Source organism: Rhinichthys klamathensis, unplaced genomic scaffold (genome assembly GCF_029890125.1).
Source record: "Rhinichthys klamathensis goyatoka isolate OS25496 unplaced genomic scaffold, OSU_Roscu_1.1 h1tg000124l_1, whole genome shotgun sequence".
In the NCBI taxonomy this organism is placed as follows: domain Eukaryota; kingdom Metazoa; phylum Chordata; class Actinopteri; order Cypriniformes; family Leuciscidae; genus Rhinichthys; species Rhinichthys klamathensis.
The window spans coordinates 485,370-506,264 of record NW_026606661.1 but is presented as its reverse complement, the minus strand read 5'-3'; the positions used below and the strand labels follow the sequence as shown (position 1 = coordinate 506,264).

At 32.9% G+C, this 20,895-nt stretch overlaps 1 protein-coding gene across 3 annotated transcripts; it reads right to left on the bottom strand.

The window, feature by feature from the left end:
• Window positions 1–7,376: 7,376 nt before the first annotated feature.
• On the bottom strand, window positions 7,377–20,845 carry rbm19 (RNA binding motif protein 19). 3 transcript variants are annotated; one of them, XM_056256192.1, is made up of 24 exons: window positions 20,698–20,845; window positions 19,959–20,141; window positions 19,690–19,824; window positions 19,440–19,478; window positions 19,084–19,339; window positions 18,618–18,835; window positions 18,469–18,528; window positions 17,358–17,436; window positions 17,200–17,271; window positions 16,865–17,068; window positions 16,656–16,786; window positions 16,458–16,582; window positions 16,272–16,368; window positions 16,082–16,192; window positions 13,603–13,803; window positions 13,356–13,428; window positions 12,438–12,595; window positions 12,152–12,212; window positions 11,982–12,061; window positions 11,804–11,859; window positions 10,532–10,651; window positions 10,235–10,337; window positions 9,964–10,084; window positions 7,377–7,699 (listed from the first exon to the last, which is right to left on the bottom strand). In XM_056256192.1, exons 1-24 carry the CDS (start codon window positions 20,731–20,733, stop codon window positions 7,617–7,619), a joined length of 2,802 nt encoding a protein of 933 aa, XP_056112167.1. In that variant the 5' UTR covers window positions 20,734–20,845; the 3' UTR covers window positions 7,377–7,616. The 3 variants fall into 3 exon arrangements, with proteins under 3 accessions (XP_056112167.1, XP_056112168.1, XP_056112170.1); XM_056256193.1 differs by having other exon boundaries at window positions 19,440–19,475; XM_056256195.1 differs by having other exon boundaries at window positions 19,440–19,472.
• Between the last annotated feature and the right edge of the window lie 50 nt (window positions 20,846–20,895).

The window sequence follows — 20,895 nt, the reverse complement described above, 5'->3', positions numbered from 1 at the left end:
CTATCATTCAGAGAAAACCTTTCTCCAGAGCATGATCTGTGTTCTGCCCGGCCCAGTTGTTGAGAGCTGTTGTGTTCCTTGTCGTGGACCTGTGCAACACTGTGCCTCTTTCTGTTGTTTTGACCCAGAGAACTGTTGCTTTATTGCTGCTTATTGTTCATTACTGGAGCCCACGCACTGTTGCTTCTTGGTGAGACGTCCCAGTCCATACCTTTTTGCTTTTTCATTTAAGCTGTTATTTATTTGATTATTTGCTTTGTTCTTTGTCTGGGAACTGTAGGGAGGTGGGTGCCATTTTTATTTTGCTATCCCGTTTTTTCCTGGGTTATGGTCAGGGAGGGAGAGAGTGTACATTAACATTTCTGTTATTTATTTGTATTTTCTTTAAAGAGGTTTTAGTTAGAAATTGACTCCCCCAGGCAGACTAAACTTTTGTTTGTTATTTTGGCATTGCCCCCTCCTGAAGTGTTTGTTTCCTTCCCAATTTACTCTCTAAGTAAATTGACTTTTGTTAATAACTTTGAATAAAATTGTTAAAAAGAACTTCGTTGTTGTGGTGCTGTGGCAGGGCCCTGACTATTGCTCTTTAAAATCTTAATCTTTGTTACGTTCTGACCCCTAGACATTCATAGGACGTAACAAGTTGCTTAATAGCCAAGGCTACTATTACACAGGAGCCTAACCTCTGAGAAAACGATAACGTTAAGCGCACCAGAATAAAATATAATATTCAGAATTAAACAGTGTAGCTGACTTACAGATTCAGTTAAATCGCTACTTTTTCCAAAAAGAATCGCTACTTTTTCCAAAAAGAATCGCTACTTTTTTCAAAAAGAATAATGTAAGAAAATAATAATGTAACAAATGTATAATAATAATGTAACAAATGTATAATAACACTGCAATAAATGTATAATTATATTGTAATAAACGTATAACACTGTAATGTATAATTACATTGTAATAAACGTATAATTACATTGTAATAAACGTATAATTACATTGTAAGTTTATTATACATTTCAAATGTCTAATCGATACTTAATCGATACTAAATCGATACTTTTCAAAAATGAATCGATACTTTTTCGAAAGTGAATCGATACTTTTTCAAAAGTGAATCGATACTTACATTGTAATAAACATAATTACATTGTAATAAATGTATAATAACACTGTAATGTATAATTGCATTGTAATAAACATAATTGCATTGCAATAAACGTATAATTACATTGTAATAAATGTATAACACTGTAATGTATAATTACATTGTAATGTATAATAAACAATGTATAGTTACATTGTAATAAATTTATAATTACACTGTAATACATCTATAGTTACATTGTAACAAATGTTTAACTACATTGTAATAAATGTATAATAAACAATGTATAGTTATATTGTAATACATTTATAATTACACTGTAATACATGTATAATTACATTGTAATAAATGTATAAATACATTGTAAAAAACATAATTACATTGTAATAAATGTATATTAACACTGTAATACATGTATAATTGTAATAAACGTATAATTACATTGTAATAAACGTATAATTACATTGTAATAAACATAATTACATTGTAAAAAATTTATAATAAACAATGTATAATTACATTGTAATAAATGTATAATAACACTGTAATGTATAATTGCATTGTAATAAACGTGTAATAACATTGTAATAAATGTATAATTACATTGTAATAAAAGTGTAATAACATTGTAATAAATGTATAATTACATTGTAATAAATGTATAATTACATTGTAATAAATGTATAACACTGTAATGTATAATTGCATTGTAATAAACGTATAATAAGATTGTAATAAATGTATTATAAACAATGTATAGTTACATTGTAACAAATGTATTATTACATTGTAACAAACGTATAGTTACATTGTAATAAATGTATAATAGCATTGTAAAAAGATATAATTACATTGTAATAAATGTATAATTACATTGTAATAAACATATAATTACATTGTAATAAATGTATAATAACACTGTAATACATGTATAATTACATTGTAATAAACGTATAATTACATTGTAATAAACGTATAATTACATTGTACTAAATGTATAATAAACAATATATAATTACATTGTAATAAATGTATAATAACACTGTAATGTATAATTGCATTGTAATAAAGGTATAATAACATTGTAATAAATGTATAATTACATTGTAATAAAGGTATAATAACATTGTAATAAATGTATAATTACATTGTAATAAAGGTATAATAACATTGTAACAAATGTATAATTACATTGTAAAAAAATGTTTAATAACATTGTAATAAATGTATAATAACACTGTAATGTATAATTGCATTGTAATAAACGTATAATAACACTGTAATGTATAATTACATTGTAATAAATGTATAATAACACTGTAATGTATAATTGCATTGTAATAAACATATAATTACATTGTAATAAATGTATAATTACATTGTAATAAAGGTATAATTACATTGTAATGAATGTATAATTACATTGTAATAAAGGTATAATAACATTGTAACAAATGTATAATTACATTGTAAAAAATGTATAATAACACTGTAATGTATAATTACATTGTAATAAACATATAATTACATTGTAATAAATGTATAATTACATTGTAATAAAGGTATAATTACATTGTAATGTATATTACATTGTAAAAAACGTATAATTACATTGTAATAAATGTATAATAACACTAATGTATAATTGCATTGTAATAAACATATAATTACATTGTAATAAATGTATAATTACATTGTAAAAAAGGTATAATTATATTGTAATAAATGTGTAATTACATTGTAATAAACGTATAATTACATTGTAATAAATGTATAATAACACTGTAATGTATAATAACACTGTAATGTATAATTACATTGTAATGTATAATTGCATTGTAATAAATGTATAATAAACAATGTATAATTACATTGTAATAAAGGTATAATAACATTGTAATAAATGTATAATTACATTGTAATAAAGGTATAATAACATTGTAACAAATGTATAATTACATTGTAAAAAATGTTTAATAACATTGTAATAAATGTATAATAACACTGTAATGTATAATTGCATTGTAATAAACGTATAATAACACTGTAATGTATAATTACATTGTAAAAAATGTATAATAACACTGTAATGTATAATTACATTGTAATAAACATCTTTACATTGTAATAAAGGTATAATTACATTGTAATAAATATATAATTACATTGTAATAAAACTTATAATTACATTGTAATAAATGTATAATTACATTGTAATAAATGTATAATTACATTGTAATAAAGGTATAATAACATTGTAACAAATGTATAATTACATTGTAAAAAATGTATAATAACATTAATGTATAATTACATTGTAACAAACATATAATTACATTGTAAAAAATGTATAATAACACTAATGTATAATTACATTGTAATAAACATATAATTACATTGTAATAAATGTATAATTACATTGTAATAAAGGTATAATTACATTGTAATGTATAATTACATTGTAATAAATGTATAATAACACTGTAATGTATAATAACACTTTACTGTATAATTACATTGTAATAAATGTATAATAAACAATGTATAATTACATTGTAATAAAGGTATAATAACATTGTAACAAATGTATAATTACATTGTAAAAAATGTTTAACATTGTAATAAATGTATAATAACACTGTAATGTATAATTGCATTGTAATAAACGTATAATAATAAGGTAATGTATAATTACATTGTAATAAATGTATAATAACACTGTAATGTATAATTACATTGTAATAAACATATTTACATTGTAATAAAGGTATAATTACATTGTAATAAATATATAATTACATTGTAAAAAAACTTATAATTACATTGTAATAAATGTATAATAACACTGTAATGTATAATTGCATTGTAATAAACATATAATTACATTGTAATAAATGTATAATTACATTGTAATAAAGGTATAATTACATTGAAATAATGTATAATTACATTGTAAAAAAAACGTATAATTACATTGTAACAAATGTATAATTACATTGTAATAAATGTATATTTACATTATAATGAATGTATATTTACATTTTAATAAACATAATAACGTTGTAATAAATGTATAACACTGTAATGTATAATTGCATTGTAATAAACGTATAATTACATTGTAATAAATGTATAATAACACTGTAATAAATGTATAAAAACATTGTAATAAACGTATAATTACATTGTAATAAACATATAATTACATTGTAATAAATGTATAATAACACTGTAATGTATAATGGCATTGTAATAAACGTATAATAACATTGTAATAAATGTATAATTACATTGTAAAAAAGGTATAATTACATTGTAATAAACGTATAATAACACTGTAATGTATAATTGCATTGTAATAAACGTATAATAACACTGTAATAAATGTATAATTACATTGTAATAAAGGTATAATAACATTGTAATAAATGTATAATTACATTGTAATAAAGGTATAATAACATTGTAATAAATGTATAATTACATTGTAAAACATTTATAATAACACTGTAATAAAAGTGTAATTACAATGTAAAAAACGTATAATTACATTGTAATAAACATATAATTACTTTTGTAATAAATGTAAAATAACACTGTAATGTATAATTGCATTGTAATAAACGTATAATAACATTGTAATAAATGTATAATAACACTAATGTATAATTGCATTGTAATAAATGTATAATTACATTGTAATGTATAATAAACAATGTATAATTACATTGTAATAAATGTATAACACTGTAATGTATAATTACATTGTCATAAATATATTTACATTGTAATAAATGTATAATTAGATTGTAATAAATGTATAATTACATTGTAATAAAGGTATAATTAGATTGTAATAAATGTATAATTACATTGTAATAAAGGTATAATTACATTGTAATAAGTGTATAACTATATTGTAATAAATGTATAATTACATTGTAATAAACGTATAATTGCATTGTAATGTATAATTACATTGTAATAAATGTATAATAACATTGTAATAAATGTATAATAACACTAATGTATAATTGCATTGTAATAAACGTATAATTACATTGTAATAAAGGTATAATTACATTTTAATAAAGGTATAATTACATTGTAATAAATGTATAATTACATTGTAATAAACGTATAACAACCTTGAAAAGAATCGCTACATTTCTCGAAAAGAATCGCTACTTTTTTACTTCAGAAGTAAACAGTGTAGCTGACTTAATGTTTAGCTGACAGAATTTTTAAACCACAATTTTTAAACCACAACCCTCTCTAATGTCAGAATGATTTATTTTTTTAAACCACAACTTCAATGTGTGCTTCTTTTACAGATATATTTAACGATATCTTTTGCATTTCTAATCCAAAGAACATCAAACTCAGCACTGCACTTACTCGTGCCCGTAGCAAGACACCTGTCAAGTTTGAAATCCATCAGACTAACGGTTCGAGAGGTATTCGATTAACAGACAGATGAACAGACAGACGTTCCTGTAATTTATAGATAGATGTCCCATACAATATCAAAATGGCATATATCACTAGGATAATACTTGTAATGCCATTTTCTGGAAAGTTATCTGGAGACCAGTTGACCACGTCTCTACACCGTTCTCCATAAGATAAACTAGCGACGTCTTTTGAGGACGTGCCCACAACATTTCTGGAATTATAAAACGTTTCAAGATTATAAAAAATGGAACTTTACCACGACGTCCTCATAACGTTGTCATAAAGTAATGTCACGCTGTGTCATTAAAGTAGTCGTCACAACGTACTGTGTTAGCTGGGAAGTCGTTTACGGTATGATACCCAGTTTTCCTGTTGCTAGTTGCATAATCGGAAAGTAAAAGTTTAATGCTGTAAAATCTATTGTGTATTCCTATGGAAGCTTGTTTCCGCCACTGAATAAAAAAAAAAATAATAATAATTGCGACTTTTTATCTCACAATTGCGAGACAAGTCAGAATTCTGATAAATAAAGTCGCAATTGCGAGATATAAAGTCGCAATTATGAGAAATAAAGTCGCAATTGCGAGAAAAAAAGACAGAATTGTGACAGAAACTTTTTTTCTCACAATTGCGAGTTTACATCTCGCAATTCTGACTTTATAACACATAATTGCGAGTTTATATCTCGAAATTCTGACATGTTTTCTCAGAATTGTGAGATATAAACTCGCAATTGCTAGTTATCAGGCCAATTCTAAGGGGGGGAAAAAGACTAACTTTTTCCCCCTCAGAATAGTTTATATTTCACAATTCTGACTTTATAACACGCAATTGCGACTTTATATCAATCAATTCTGACTTTATATCTTGCAATTCTGACTTTATAACACGCAATTGCGACTTTATTTCACGCAATTCTGACTTTATATCACGCAATTCTGACTTTATATCACGCAATTCTGACTTTATAACCTGCAATTGCGACTTCATATCAATAAATTCTGACTTTATATCTCGCAAATCTGACTTTATAACACGCAATTGCGATTTTATATCACGCAATTCTGACTTCATATCGCAATTCTGAGAAATAAAGTCAGAATTGCGAGATGTAAACTCGCAATTGTGAGAAAAAAAGTCAGAATTGTGAGATAAAAAGTCGCAATTACCTTTTTTATTTTTCATTCTGTGGCGGAAACAAGCTTCCATATATTCCAGCTTTTATTAGTCATATGGGTTTGGTTTGAATGGGTATAAGAAATAATGGTTGGTATGAAAACACTTGAACATGATGTCTGGAGAAACCGTTGTCATGCAGTACACTAGAATGTCCACTAGTATGATGTGTAATGCAACTTCAGTGTAGACCAAGACTGTTTTGACCTCGACTGTACAAATAGTGAGGTTTCTAGTGTGATTACTAACCTACGATAGGAACATTTCCAGACAATTTATTTATTGTCACATCAATAAACAGTATGATCCCAACAATATAAAAGCACTTATTTCTTGAAGACTGGAAAAAACACTGTTAAACAACAGAGCAAAATACATGTTCTTAGGTTTTACATTATGATGTAATTCAAAAACAGACTACAAGAGATACATTTTGTGCCAAAAAAATTGTTAAAGGAAACAGTTTCCATTTTTATCTTCTGCTACTGATATTCTGATCAATCACAATAGTGATTTTTCAATGTCACCCATGTTGCAGCAGAGTATGAAATATCTCGGCCCTCCGTGACGATTAAAAGCAGCTAAAGCAAACGTGGCCTTTGGGCATCTTTTTCAAAAGGACTCCGTCGTCGAGTTCACCTTCAGCCGCAGTTGGTCTGCGGGGAGACGCTGTGTTTAATACATTGACAGCAATAACAGGGATGATGTATGAGCATATAATAAAAAGCTAATTGGGAGCATCTGGGGCCAAAAGGAAGAATTCCTGAAGAGACCGTGAAGCAGCTGTTTAAGACGGAGTCATAATAGAGATAAATGGAGTTCCACTGGATGATTTAGTCTCTTATTGATGCTGGAGGTGACTGACGGCTGCTATTCACTCCCCGTCTTCCTCCCCGACCTCCATCTGCTCCAAGATTCCCTCTAACACCTCCGCCTTCCTCCGCTTCTTAGGAGCATCTGACAGAGAAGATGAGAGGACAGATTTGAGCACAGATTTGTTTTAATTCAATTAAAGAAGGGAAATTACAAGAATTGCAACCAGTGTTTGGGAAACTTAACAAATTAAGGGCTTTGGCAAGCTGCAGTTTTCAAGCAGTTAAGCAACAGTCAAACTACTGTTTGGAAAAAGTATTGAAAAAGTTAGTTGTTTGACTATATTTAGTTAACAACAATCAAGCTATTTGAGGAGGCAACATCTTTTGAATTAAGTTACATATAATATTGATAATTTACAACAAGGCCTTATTTGTTAAGGCATGAACTAACATGAACTTACAATGAGCAATATATTCTTATAGCATATATTAACCTTTGTTAATAGAAAAAATTGAATTTTAGTTCACAGTGCATTACCTAGTATTAACAGATATAACTTTTGATCTTAAAGGGTCATGAAACCCCCCTCTATCAGCTCAAGTCTAGCTCATAATCTTTTTGAAAAATGCAACTTAAATGGGCGTGGATGGCTGTGAGAAGAAGGGAGGGAGTGGGTGTGGCACGGCAGGGGAGAGGGGGAACTGTCATCAGCCAGCAGTGTTGCCAGATGTACGATAATTATCGTATTTGTACAATAATTTTGACCTCTGTACAATGTACGATCAATAATGAACAATAATCTCAGAGTTTTCAGTCGTTCGTCCAAACACACATCCTACCGCTTCTCTCTCTGACCCCGAATCATTTCGCAGGCTCGCCTGCCTGCACGTACACACACACACAGACACAACACGGTGTCGCCCGGCCCGCACGTCAACACTACACATTCACAAGTCTCCCGTATTAAGCATACAATTGATATATTATCGAAATATCTAAAATGTTCATAACGACCGCTTATTTAACAAAAGGCAAGTAAAATGACCAGGGTTACATTTTAGAGACACACTCTGAAGGGATAGAAAAGTCCTCAGGACTTGGTACCGCATTACTCGCAAGACGTAACTTGCATTGGTCATCGACAAGGCCGAAGTCCACCATTCTCCAATTCTCGAAGCTCTCTCGGGTAAAATGTTTGCGGCACTTGCGTCCCATGATGGTCTCTCTCCTTTACTACGCGATATCACAGTTTGACATGTCTGTGGAAAGATCCACGTGGTGTCATGAATAATTAAGAGACCGTGTCTTCTCATAGGATATAAAAACTCAGTCTCATTAATAATTATGAGAGACCGATGAGTCATCAACGCACTACACTGTGCACTGCCACGTCACAGCCTGCGATGAAGATTTTAAACCCGGAAGACGAAAATAGCTGGAAAAAACTAAAATTTAACCATTTTCGCCCTACTATTAAATCTAACAGATGCTAACATTGTCTTCAATGTTGTTCAACACACATACCTCTGTTAAAATCTCAGAAAATTTGGTTTAGGGTTTCATGACCCTTTAAAAACTCAGGTTTGGAACAACTTGAGTGTGAGTAAGTGATGAACTATCCCTTTAAGATTAATAAATGCTGTAGGATATGGTTGTCAGTCCTGTATTTGAGTCCTTAATATGGTTACATTCACACACAGTTCAGTTATTTACGGGAGTGACAACCGCATTCTATAACCGAACTCGCACCTGTACATTTTCAGGACTCATAACCGCTTTCTCTAAAAACCCGCGCTGTGAACACAACTGGGCTGAACAACTAGTTGTCCGTCATGTCAGTGTGTCAGAGCTGCTCTGCGCTGCACAAACGTGTGTCTACCGTGTGTCATGGGTTTTCATATGTGGTTTAGCTTTCGGTGATTAACAGCAGTGGAGATATGAGCTGTGTGTCATCTGAAGGTTAGATACAGTCACTGTTCTCCACCGGAGCGGCTCCTGTCAGTTTTGAGTTCTACATGCGACTCAAATACTCCGCTCTCCATCAGATATAAAAGCTTCAGTTAATGAAGATTTGACGGATGAACTCAAGGCTCGACTGGACTCGTCTTATCAACAGTGATCAGACATTTCAGTTTTATGGACATTGCCATCTTTGATATTACTTTGGTCACTGTGACTATGTTAACTGTTAAGAGAATACAGGCTCGACTTCCACAGACAGTATTCGAGATGCTACTGTAAGTTGCTGTTTGAACATTTTGAGACTCACACTTGTAATTGAATGCGGCTGTCACTCCCAAAAACTGACAAAGTGATCGTAGCCTTTCAGTAAGTTATTCATCAAAACTGCTTGCAACGGTTAATGCTAAATAACTGTTACTCTGCACATAAAACAAAAATGTAACCATGAAAGTGCTGTGCGGTTTTTCGTCGCAGGTCGTCCACAGTGTCCTCTGCGTCTGCCCACTCCAACACCAGCCTCCTGCCGTACAGATGGGTACTGTGGCACAGCGCCGTGAACGCTTTCTGTGAGAGACCAGCACCAAATCAAAGCTTGTGTTAGATGTACTGTAACTAGACACATTGAACAGGATCAGTGTTGATTAGTTGTTTTACAGGAGACTGTCTGACTGTGAAAAGCACGAAACAGAAAGACGCAGAGACAGATGCACCCACCTTGGCATCCTGTTTAGTGAGGAAGTCAATGAAGCCAAAACCACGGTGGGCTCCACCGATCCCTTTCTTTGGCAGGCGGACTGTCTTCAGCTCTCCAAACGTACTGACAAAAAGAAACAACACCTGCACTTCAAATAAGAACTCACATGAGGACTATTTCACAATAATTACAAGGGTACCAAGTTTAAAACCATGATACTTTCACAGTCATTTTTGTTAGTGAAAAGTCAACATTGGAATAATTTGGCCTGTTCTGTTCTATAACATACACACTGTTAAATGTGAAACGAGGCTTACCAGAAGAGTTCTCGCAGTTCTTTCACTGTGGCCTGGAAGGGGATGTTTCGCACCAGGATCTTAGAAGTCCTCTGTTTCCTGGAGGTTTGCTTTTTCCTCTTGGGTTCCACCACACCTGACCTGCAAAAACAACAGAAGGAAACGGCTTTCACTCATGCGTGTGACTAGTGCCCTTTATTATGCTTGTTATTGACTTTATTGGTCAAACTGACTAAGAAAGCACATATGAAAGAATTTAAAAGCAATGATATTACAAAAAGCAATCTAACAAAAAAAAAACACTGACTGTATATAATCTTTTGTTTACCAAACGCTTCAACAAAAGCACACTGTGACTAGAAATTTCTAAAGTAAACCATTTATGTTAAACATTTTAAAAAATACAGGTCAATTATGAGTTACTCCTATGAAACTTTATCAAGTTTCTCATCACTTTAATTACAATATCTTCTGTATAATAAGTAAAGTATTATTACTTTCTGAAAACAAAAATATATATTTTCAGCAAATCCATGAACTCTAGGAGATTTGTTCTTATATTCTTTCACAACCTTTTCAAAATACTAATTTTGCAGAAAGGTGCAGTATTTAAAGAAAAGCATATAAACAGATAATAATTTTATACATGTTTGTAAATAAAAAAATAGTTTGGTTCATGTCTGTTAAATTCTTCGGGCTCATTACAATGCTGAAACAATTCTTCTCAGAAAATTACTATTACATGCAAGGACAAATATAATACAAGAAAATTAGCCCCAAACCAGACACATATACTGTACGTGAATGTTCTGAAGTATTCTGTACAGCTTAAACACCAGTATTTTCTGCCCTGATCACTTCCATCTCCATCAATTAGGCCTCTGCTGCTTAAACATCAGCGCCAAAGCAAAAGTATTCATATTTGACCTATTTTTCATATGATCATATTTTAAGTTATGAAATGTAAATTTGCAGTCTGAATTAAATATGAGGGAAAAAAAAGATACTGTACCACAAAATAATGTCAGGAAAACATGTCTGTCTATTGGCAAATCTTTACATGCTTCAGGTCAAACAAACAAAGTGTGACCAGTGAAGTCTGATTCAAGTGAAAATGACTCTTATGAGCTAGTTCTTGATGAGTTTATCAAAAACTGATAAGTTCTTCACTGAATGAACTAAATTTATAATCAGAAGGCTTGGCGAGCCCTAAGAGAGAGAGCTTGGGGTTTTGTGCAACCATGTCCTACACAGAACATGAAGATTTAGGACACAAAAAATGTCTCAACTTACTTGACTTCTCTTTCTGATATTTTTATCTCAAGCTGGTGCCCATCAACTGTGCAGTGCTGCAAAAAAAAAATGAAAGTAATGATGAAAAAAATGCCTGAATTTATTTCATCACATGAATATTTGTGCATAGTAAGAGTACATAAATACAGCAATGACAGAGCAGCAGATGGTCATTTACCTGCAGTTTTCTCATGGCTTTCTGTGCTGCCTTTGGAGTTTTGTACTGAACAAATCCATAACCCATTGATAACATTTGACCTGAGAGAGAGAGAGAGCCACATAAAGTATATAGATGTATAATACACAGATGAATATCAATGGTAAATATGCGTGTCTGTGAAATCAAACCTGCTTTATCTCTCTTCTTTGATATTGTGCAGCTATTCACCACACCACATTTAGAAAATGTCTGTCAAAAGAACACAATGACACCCATATGGTGAGACACTGGCCGTGTTTACACCTGTTATTAACATCCGTTCGGGGTGATCTGATCACACAACACATGTTGCTGCTTACACCTGCTACTAACATGCATCTCAAATGAGTCTCCTGTGACCAGAACAAGAAACCTTCTCATGTTTCCACTACAAAAACCTAAACCACAAGATCTGCAGTTTGCTCTTGAGCTCACCTCTTGTAATGTTTCCTCTGAGGTGTCAAAGTTGATGTTCTTAATGAAGAGAGTCGAGCCAGGCAAAATCTCCTCCTCCTCCTCCTCCTCCTCCTCCTCCTCCTCTTCCTTTTTGGCCAAGTCATTGTTCTCAGCATTTGCATTTTTGGTTTGAGGCTCTGAGTGGAGCAAGAGAAGGATGGATATTTAGACAGAACAAGAAAAACTACAGGAAATGCAGCACTGAAGTGTTTTCTAGATTCAGGACTGACAAAACACTGATTTGGATGTCCTGAAGGAAATACTTCAGAATTGTTATTAATTTGGTAACATTTTGCTTTACATCACAGGAATAAATGACCTTTTAAAATATCAAATATTGACAATAGTTATTTTAATTTAATTTTAATAGTTATTTTTATTTTTTGGTCAAATGCAGCCTTGGTGAGCATAAGAGACTTCTTTCAAAAATATTTAGAAAATCTTACCGACCCCAAATTTCTGAACGGTAGTGTAAATAATATACAATTGTTCAACTTAAAATGCTAAAAATGCATATTTTTTGCCAAACCATTCTCAATTATGAAATTAATAAATACATTCCTAAACTTTATTTCAAATGTAAAACATTTGGTAGCTAAAAGTAACACAATATCCAAAATATTTACAAACATGCCAAGGGAAGGGCTTGTTGGACGGTGTTCAAGTTCACTTGGAATGTACAGAGCTTTATATGGTATTGTGATTTGGAATTTGGATGATTGGAATTCACAGCAGATTCCATGCAGGACTGTTTGTGATTCATTCTCAGGTTGTCATTTCAAAAAATGTCACGGTTATGAACATGTGAATGTTTAGGCATACATATATCCTTCGTACAAAAAGATGAATTGCTGGTTTAAGCACCAACAAACTGATATGTCAGTATTAAAGGAATACCTGGTTTAGGTTTTGGAGGAGTTGTAAAGACCGCTACAGGAGCCCACTCCAGATACAAGGGAACATGCTGGAACTGGGGAGATAGACCGTATGACATCATACCATGTCCCTAATTCAAGCTTTAACTAACCAAAGGCACACATGATTATAAATATTTGGACAAATAAATATTATATAAACAAAAACATATACAAGTTCTTTTTTCCAGTGAAAACAGTAGCTCAAATGCCCAATCACACACACTGACCTTTGTGTATGCAAGCTTCATGAAAGCCCGTTTGGCTTCGGTGGGCTCCAGGAACTCCACTATAGCAGTGAGGCCAGATGGGGGCAGCAGAACTCTTCCCAGAGATCCATGGGGCGAGAACAAAGCCTCAAGCTCTCCGACCTGCACGCCTGAGGGCAAGTTCTTCACCAGGAACACAGAGTTACTGCGCTGACCTGATGCCTAAATAGATGGAAATTACAGACACGCATTAACATAACCATGATTTATGCAGAAACAAACAGAAATATGGATTTAGACATTAGTTGTGTCCAATGTTCCCTCTAAGCTGCGCGCGTGCGCGGCCGCGCAGAAAATAATAAAATGCCACGCAGAGGACTGACGCGAAACGTGTGGGGAAATCCATTTGATTGTAGTTTAAGTGAGAAATAATTTCAGTGTTCTGGTCAACCGCTATAGAGTGAAAACTGGTGAATGCAGTTTACAGGTTTCATAGAAAGAGAACGATGTGAGCGCGTGTGATTGGCAGTGAGTCGTGTGTGCGGACCAAATAGATCAATACGAGAGGCAACGAGAAACGCATAGACATGTGAAATAAAATCACATCATAATGTTTTAAAGAAGAGTGGTTTGATTAAAGTGGTGGAAATAACGGTTGATGGACACAGAACGGTTACAACTACACACCCACCCACGTGCAAATTCAAAATACATCATTAGTTTAAATAGATGTTTTTGTGTGGGGGGGAGTTTCAGGGATGGTTAGATTATAAAAGATTAGATTATATTCACTTTTCTTGAAAATATTTAGCTATTAGATCTATTTAAATGCTTTGTTTTCATAATATAATAATATAATATGTAAACAAATTTAAGCATTTAAACTGATATATTATATCACTTCAAATACTTCAATTCGTTTTTTTATATTATATTATGCCTATATTTTATTATATTATAAGCCTAAATAAAGAATCTCACAAGGGTATTGTTTAGGGCTCCTTGCCATTAAAAAGTTTGAAACCCCCTGCTAAAGAAAATATTGGAAATTCATAAGCAATAAACAATCATTTAACTTTGATGGTTTAATGCTTCCTGTACACAATTAATTGACTGTACAAAAACACTTTATGGTTTTCCCAAACCATCTCAGTGTAACAGCTTACTTTTCTTTCATACTATATTCTATTATTGTAAAGAATTGAACTGTCCTGCAGAAGATTTTGTAAATTATTTTTCATAGGATTTCTTGGTAAAGACTGTACAGTTAACAGCACTGTAAAAAAAAATATCAGGTAACCTAAAATGTGCTTCATTTAGTGACTTCTTAATTTGTTAAGAAGCTTGTTTTTCGAAAATATGATTTAATACCAATAAGTTACATCAAGGGTCAAATAAAATAGAAATGGCACATTCAAGTTAAAAGTTACAACTGAATGTTGAAACCATTGTGTTTCTACGTATGCTGTACAGGTCAGGTTTAAAGAATATTTTTGCTCAGGTGGCGAAAAATGCCCGCCCAATAGAAAAAGGTTTTGCTCAGCAAGAAAAAAAATTAGAGGGAACATTGGTTGTGTCACAATAAGCTTTTTGGGGAATTGTGTCACAAAATCAGAATTCGGATGATTGGAATTCTTTGCAGATACCAAGCAGGCCCAATTATGAATCATTCTCACATTCTTATTTAAATTGATGACTTAGTAACGGCAATGTGTTTTAAATATGAATAAACAGTAATTAGGTGATTTTAAGCATTTTTATTCATTAATATCAATATTTTATTTATTAAAATCTATATTTTTTATTTAGATTACCTTTGCCTAAATATTTAATATTTTAAAATGTAATGGTAGAATTTAAAACTACAAAATGTTAAGTGTTTTATTTTTCATTGTAGTATTTTATATTGGTGCATCCTTCATTTTAAAGTAAGTAAAGATGCATATTAATTCTCTCAGACATGAGAGGCCTTCATGTTATTAGGCCTTCATAATTTTAGTAAAAATTGTATCATTATTATTAATAATAATTTGTAACTGTATTGTTATTTGTGGCATGAAAATGTGGTTAATGTGCTATGGAAACTACACAAAATGCTGACGAAAAACGATCTGTTTTCACCTTGGCCTAAACAACAACTGTAGAAGAATGATGCGTCTCTTTTATAACAAGCACTCTTGACAATTTGTGAATAGATCACCTTGCAATTTAATTTTGATGTGGGATGCAGTTTTGTAGTCCGTTTTAAAAACATTTTCATTGGATTCCTCAATCCTCATTCGCACGTGACATGTCAATGTAGCAAGTGTGGTGATGTCGTTATGAAATAAGGGAATATTTACTAATATTAATTTGATAATAACACTAGCTTTAAATAATAATAATAACTTAATACATTAATGGGAAAACTAGCCAATTATCATCTTGATATCGTCAAAAGCATCTGCCATTGGCGATATCATCGATACACGTACTATCGTCTCTCGGCACAACCCTATACCTGACTGAATGAGTCCAGGGACACTCCATTTTCCAGGAGAAACAGTCTGGTCTCTTGAACGATCTGCGTCTCTCCGAGGGCCATCCTCACAGCCAGACTGCCATCAGACTCCTGCATACATACACAAATCCAGTGTTACCCATGTTAATCCTCTCAAGAAAAAGACAATTTACAGGACCAAAATACTCACGTGATCTAACACTTTGCTCTTGGTTGTGTTGTATTTCTGAGCGATGGCATCGGCCACTGCGCTCGTGCCCAAAAACAGTGTGTTCCAGTTATGAGAGCTGTGTAAAATAAAATGAAAAAACAGTGAACACAACAGGAAATGATCCAGTAGAGGCTTTCAGCTCCAGATAGGTTATCAATTTCTGACCTGCCGCTGGCTGATTTGTCTTTGGCATCTTTACTTCTCTTAAATGAGGAGCTGCCTGGAGTGTTGGGCCCCTGATCGGGATTTTCCTTTTTCAGCCTTGAAGCCATGACATGCAGAACCCGCCCCTAGTGGGTCCAAACAGTTGTAAGAAAGCAAATAAAACTACGCAGACAGAAATGAGATGAAAGTGATCAGTACCTGGAATACGTGGCCGTCCAGTTGAGTCAAGGCTGAGACTGCGTTCTCTGGTATCATGTATGTCACAAAGGCAAAGCCCTTGGGCTTCTTAGTCAGACTGTCTATGGGGAAGTGCACCTCAGAAATAGGACCTGATGAAGACACGAGAAAAATAAGTGGCTTTTAAACACGGATCGCGAAATGATAAGTGGCAGATCTCCAAGACTCACCATGTTTGATGAAGACTTCTTTCAGATCTTCTTCAGTGCATGTGTAGGGCAGGTTCCTGATGAAAAGTCTTCCCGATTCCGCCACGTCTTCCTCTTCCTCATCGTCCCTCAGCTCACGCACAAAATTTCTCTCCTTTTTGCTTTCCTTCGCAGGCATTTTGTTTTTAAAGTTGTTGGTTCTGAACACTTCGATATAGCGCCCCCCTGTGAGTTTACACAGATAATGTATTGCACATGAACAAGTGTTATTTGCAGGACTTGTTTTTGAATTGGTTGTGCTCCCAAAACAAAACTCACAATTGTGTACTTGTCAAAAAGAGTGAAAAATGACTTACCCATGTAGTCTCTGTTCAGGCGCAGGGCCCTCTCGACCTCTGCTTCTGAGCGCAGGTCCACATACACGTAACCTTATCGCAGGAAATTCAACCAATCAAATGGCACCAGAGTGACATCTTTAGACCAGCAACAGACAGTAAACAACAGAAGCTCTTACCTGTGTTGCGCCCATCCTTGTTTTTGGCAAATCGAATGGCAACAGGTTTCAGAGGCACCATAAATTCTTTCACTTGTTGCTAGAGTGAAGTGGTAAATCAGACAGACAGGACAAAAATAATCAGGCAAAAATGACTGTTGTCAGGTCCAAAAAGATCAATTAAAAGATAGATGTCTAGATTTGTGTTATTTATGTGACAACAGTGTTCTGTATTAATAATTACATTTATTAATAACAATAACCTTAAAAAATAAAACGATTCTCCCAATTAGATTTTAAAAGGCAGGATATGTTAGTTTTATAAAAAACAAGTAGGGGTGTACCAGTATTGCAAATAACTGATAAATGGCAGATATTATAAATCCATGCTACTTTGTTTTTTGTTTCTTAAAGAAAGAAAGAATATTTGATTTTAGGCATTAGAAATTTATACTGTACAGTATGAAAGATGCATTAAATATTACTTTAATTTACCCTTCAAACGTTTGGAGTCAGTGTGATTTTTTTTTCTAAAGAAATTATTTTTTCCCTATGATATTATTAATAAGAAATGTTTCTTGAGCATCAAATCAGCATATTAGAATGATTTCTGAAGGATCATGTGACACTGAAGACTGGAGTAATGATGCTGAAAATTCAGCTTTACATCACAGGAATAAATTACTTTATAACATATAAACATGTAAACATTTTTGATCAAATAAATACAGGCTTGGGGAGAAAGTGAATTCTTTAAAAAATATATATTTAAATGCAATAATGACCCCAAACTTATACTTAAAAATTATATTATTAGGAATATACTTATTCACCTATATAAAAAGTGTTAATCTTACACATTGCTATAACTAATTTCTATGCTAATAACAAGAACAAGAGTGTAAGAGAGTAATAGTAACACACCAAGTGCCTGTGGTTAATTAGGATTACTCTGTAATTATATATGTAAATACATGGCAACATGAACACTGTAAAATAAAGTAAACTTAATAAAAATAAAAACGTATAATAATAAAGGGACCTGGTAAAACAGTCCTTGAATATTAACAAAAGTTGTTGAACAAAAACAAACTACATGTTCAATATCGGCCAATAATCAATAATATCTCACCTCTTTGACGTTGAATGGAGCACCTCGTAGCTTGACTGTGAACCCTGTGCTCGACTCAATCTATAATAGTGTATGAACAGCAAAAACAAATGAGCCTTTAATAGCCAACTATTCAATATTAAAGCCCATGACAGTTTTATCACACTGACCATGTTCTGGGCTGCTGGCTTATATGCACTGTCTGTGTGCTGGACCAGGGACTCTTCCTCTTCCTCTTCCTCTTCCTCGTCCTCATCGGCAGCATTGGCACTGTCCTCTTCATTCTTTTCCATCTCTTTTTCATCCACCATGTCTGATTTCTCCACAATTTTGGAGCGAAGATAGTCCATGTCAGATAGATCTTTCTTTAAGGCTTTCTTAGCGGTATCTGGTAAGAAAACACATTTGGAGAGCATAATAAAATCACACCTACACAAATACAATACAAGTGCATGAAGAAAAGATTGCACTTTTATGTTACCTTTATGTTAGAATCGATTTGCCAGCACTACTTTATATATAAAGGCTTTAATTAAAGTGTTACCAAACGATCTTTACAACCCACAGAAAAAAAGTTGTATTGCCTGCTATAGGAATCACAAAAAAAGAATCTAGAATTCAGCACAAAGTTCTCACCTTGTTTGTCCTCTTCATCAGCAGCATCCTCATCATCACTCAATTGCTCTGATTCATCAGAGTCAAAGTTCAGGTAATCATCCTGAACAGGCGCTTTCTTCTGCTTCTGCTTCTTCTGCTCCTCCTTCTTCTTTTTCTCCTTCTCTTTTTCAGCTTCAATAGAAGCCGCTTCCACTGTGTCATTGGCCCACGTGGGCACCTGTGTGCGTTTCTGGTGTGCAGCCAGGAACTCCTGGAAGCTCTTGTCTTTTTGAAGCTAAGGATTTCAAATGACATTTTATAGGATGTCTGCATTTTTACTGGAGTATGATTTGTGTAATGCGATAAAGAATAGACTTTAGGAGTAGCAAACTTACATCTCTAAGAAGAATACTCAAAGGCTTCTTCTGCTGCTTCTGTGGAGATAGAGTGACCGCATAAATTCAGTTTGATTTATTTGTATTGCACTTATTTCAATACACATTGTTCCAAATAAACAAATGAAGATAAAGAAAAGAAAAATCAACAAGGCATTTCAATGAAACTGTTTGCAAACAATAAAGTGAGTGGGTCATAAATGTCCCATTTTGCTCAGCGCAGACACTGAAAAATGACAAATTAATTTACCAATGAATCTTCCTTTTGTTCTAGTTGTTCACATGATTCTTGTTCTTCTGTAACTTTGTTTGCTGATGGTTGACGTGTGTGTTTGCTCCAAGGTCTGGCTTTGTTTGGATCTCCAAAATCTGTGCAGGATTCCACCTTAATCAGGCAGATGATGAATAAGATGAGAATTACAAGATACAATGTTTAAATAAACTATTTGCATTACTATTTTAATCTATTAGTGATTTCCTTCCAAATCTCTTGGACTCCTCCATGATCTTGTCACTTACAGTAACTCTAGATGTGTCCACAAAGCTCTTGTCGAAATGTTTCAGAGCTTTATCTGCATCTTCTTCCGTCTTGAAACCAACGAATCCAAATTTGCGGAATTTGCCATCTTTGGTGAATTTCAACGTACAATCTGTAAGCGTCCCAAAATCCGCAAACATCTTACGGAAGCGACCTTCCTTCATCTGGGGACACAGAATAAATACAATTTCAATAGTTGTAAGACGGTTCAAATCACATATATTTCATACACATACAGTATAAGGGCTCAATGCTTTTATCATTCCCTGACAGTGCCTATAACAATTTATGGTTACACTTTATTTTAAGGTGTCCGTGTTACAGTGTGATTATACATTGCATGTATGCACAACTATGCATTAGTTGCATAATTACGCATATTACTACAGTAGCTGCATGTAACATGTGTAACAAGAATACTGTAAAATAAAGTGTTACCCAATTTATTCTACAATGCCATGTTACACTGATGCTATCAAATGTAATGCCATGATGCTTTATTAGGCTACACCATAGCATTCAAATAGTGCTCCACAATACTCTGGGCAGTACCATGAAATCTCCATGACACCAACTCAAATAAAAACATAGTTGAGCCTTTTTGTTAGTGAACACAGTAAAGAGGGGTGTTTAAAAGTTAGTTAACGTTACACTTTCGTAGGCGCATGCATCTTTGACAGCGAACTTGCAAAATGTTCTAATATCATTACAAATACTCACCCCATTTGGGAGATTCTTGACTATTAACCTTGACATTTTTCCGATCCTGGTGTGATTTTTTGAGGTAAAATAACAATATATTGTTTTATCAACAATAAAGCATGGTGCGCTTCAGTAAGACGCCATCTTTACTGTATGACGTAAACCGCGTCACCAAAGGAACTTGATGAGTATAGCTCCCTCTTCTGGACATAACAT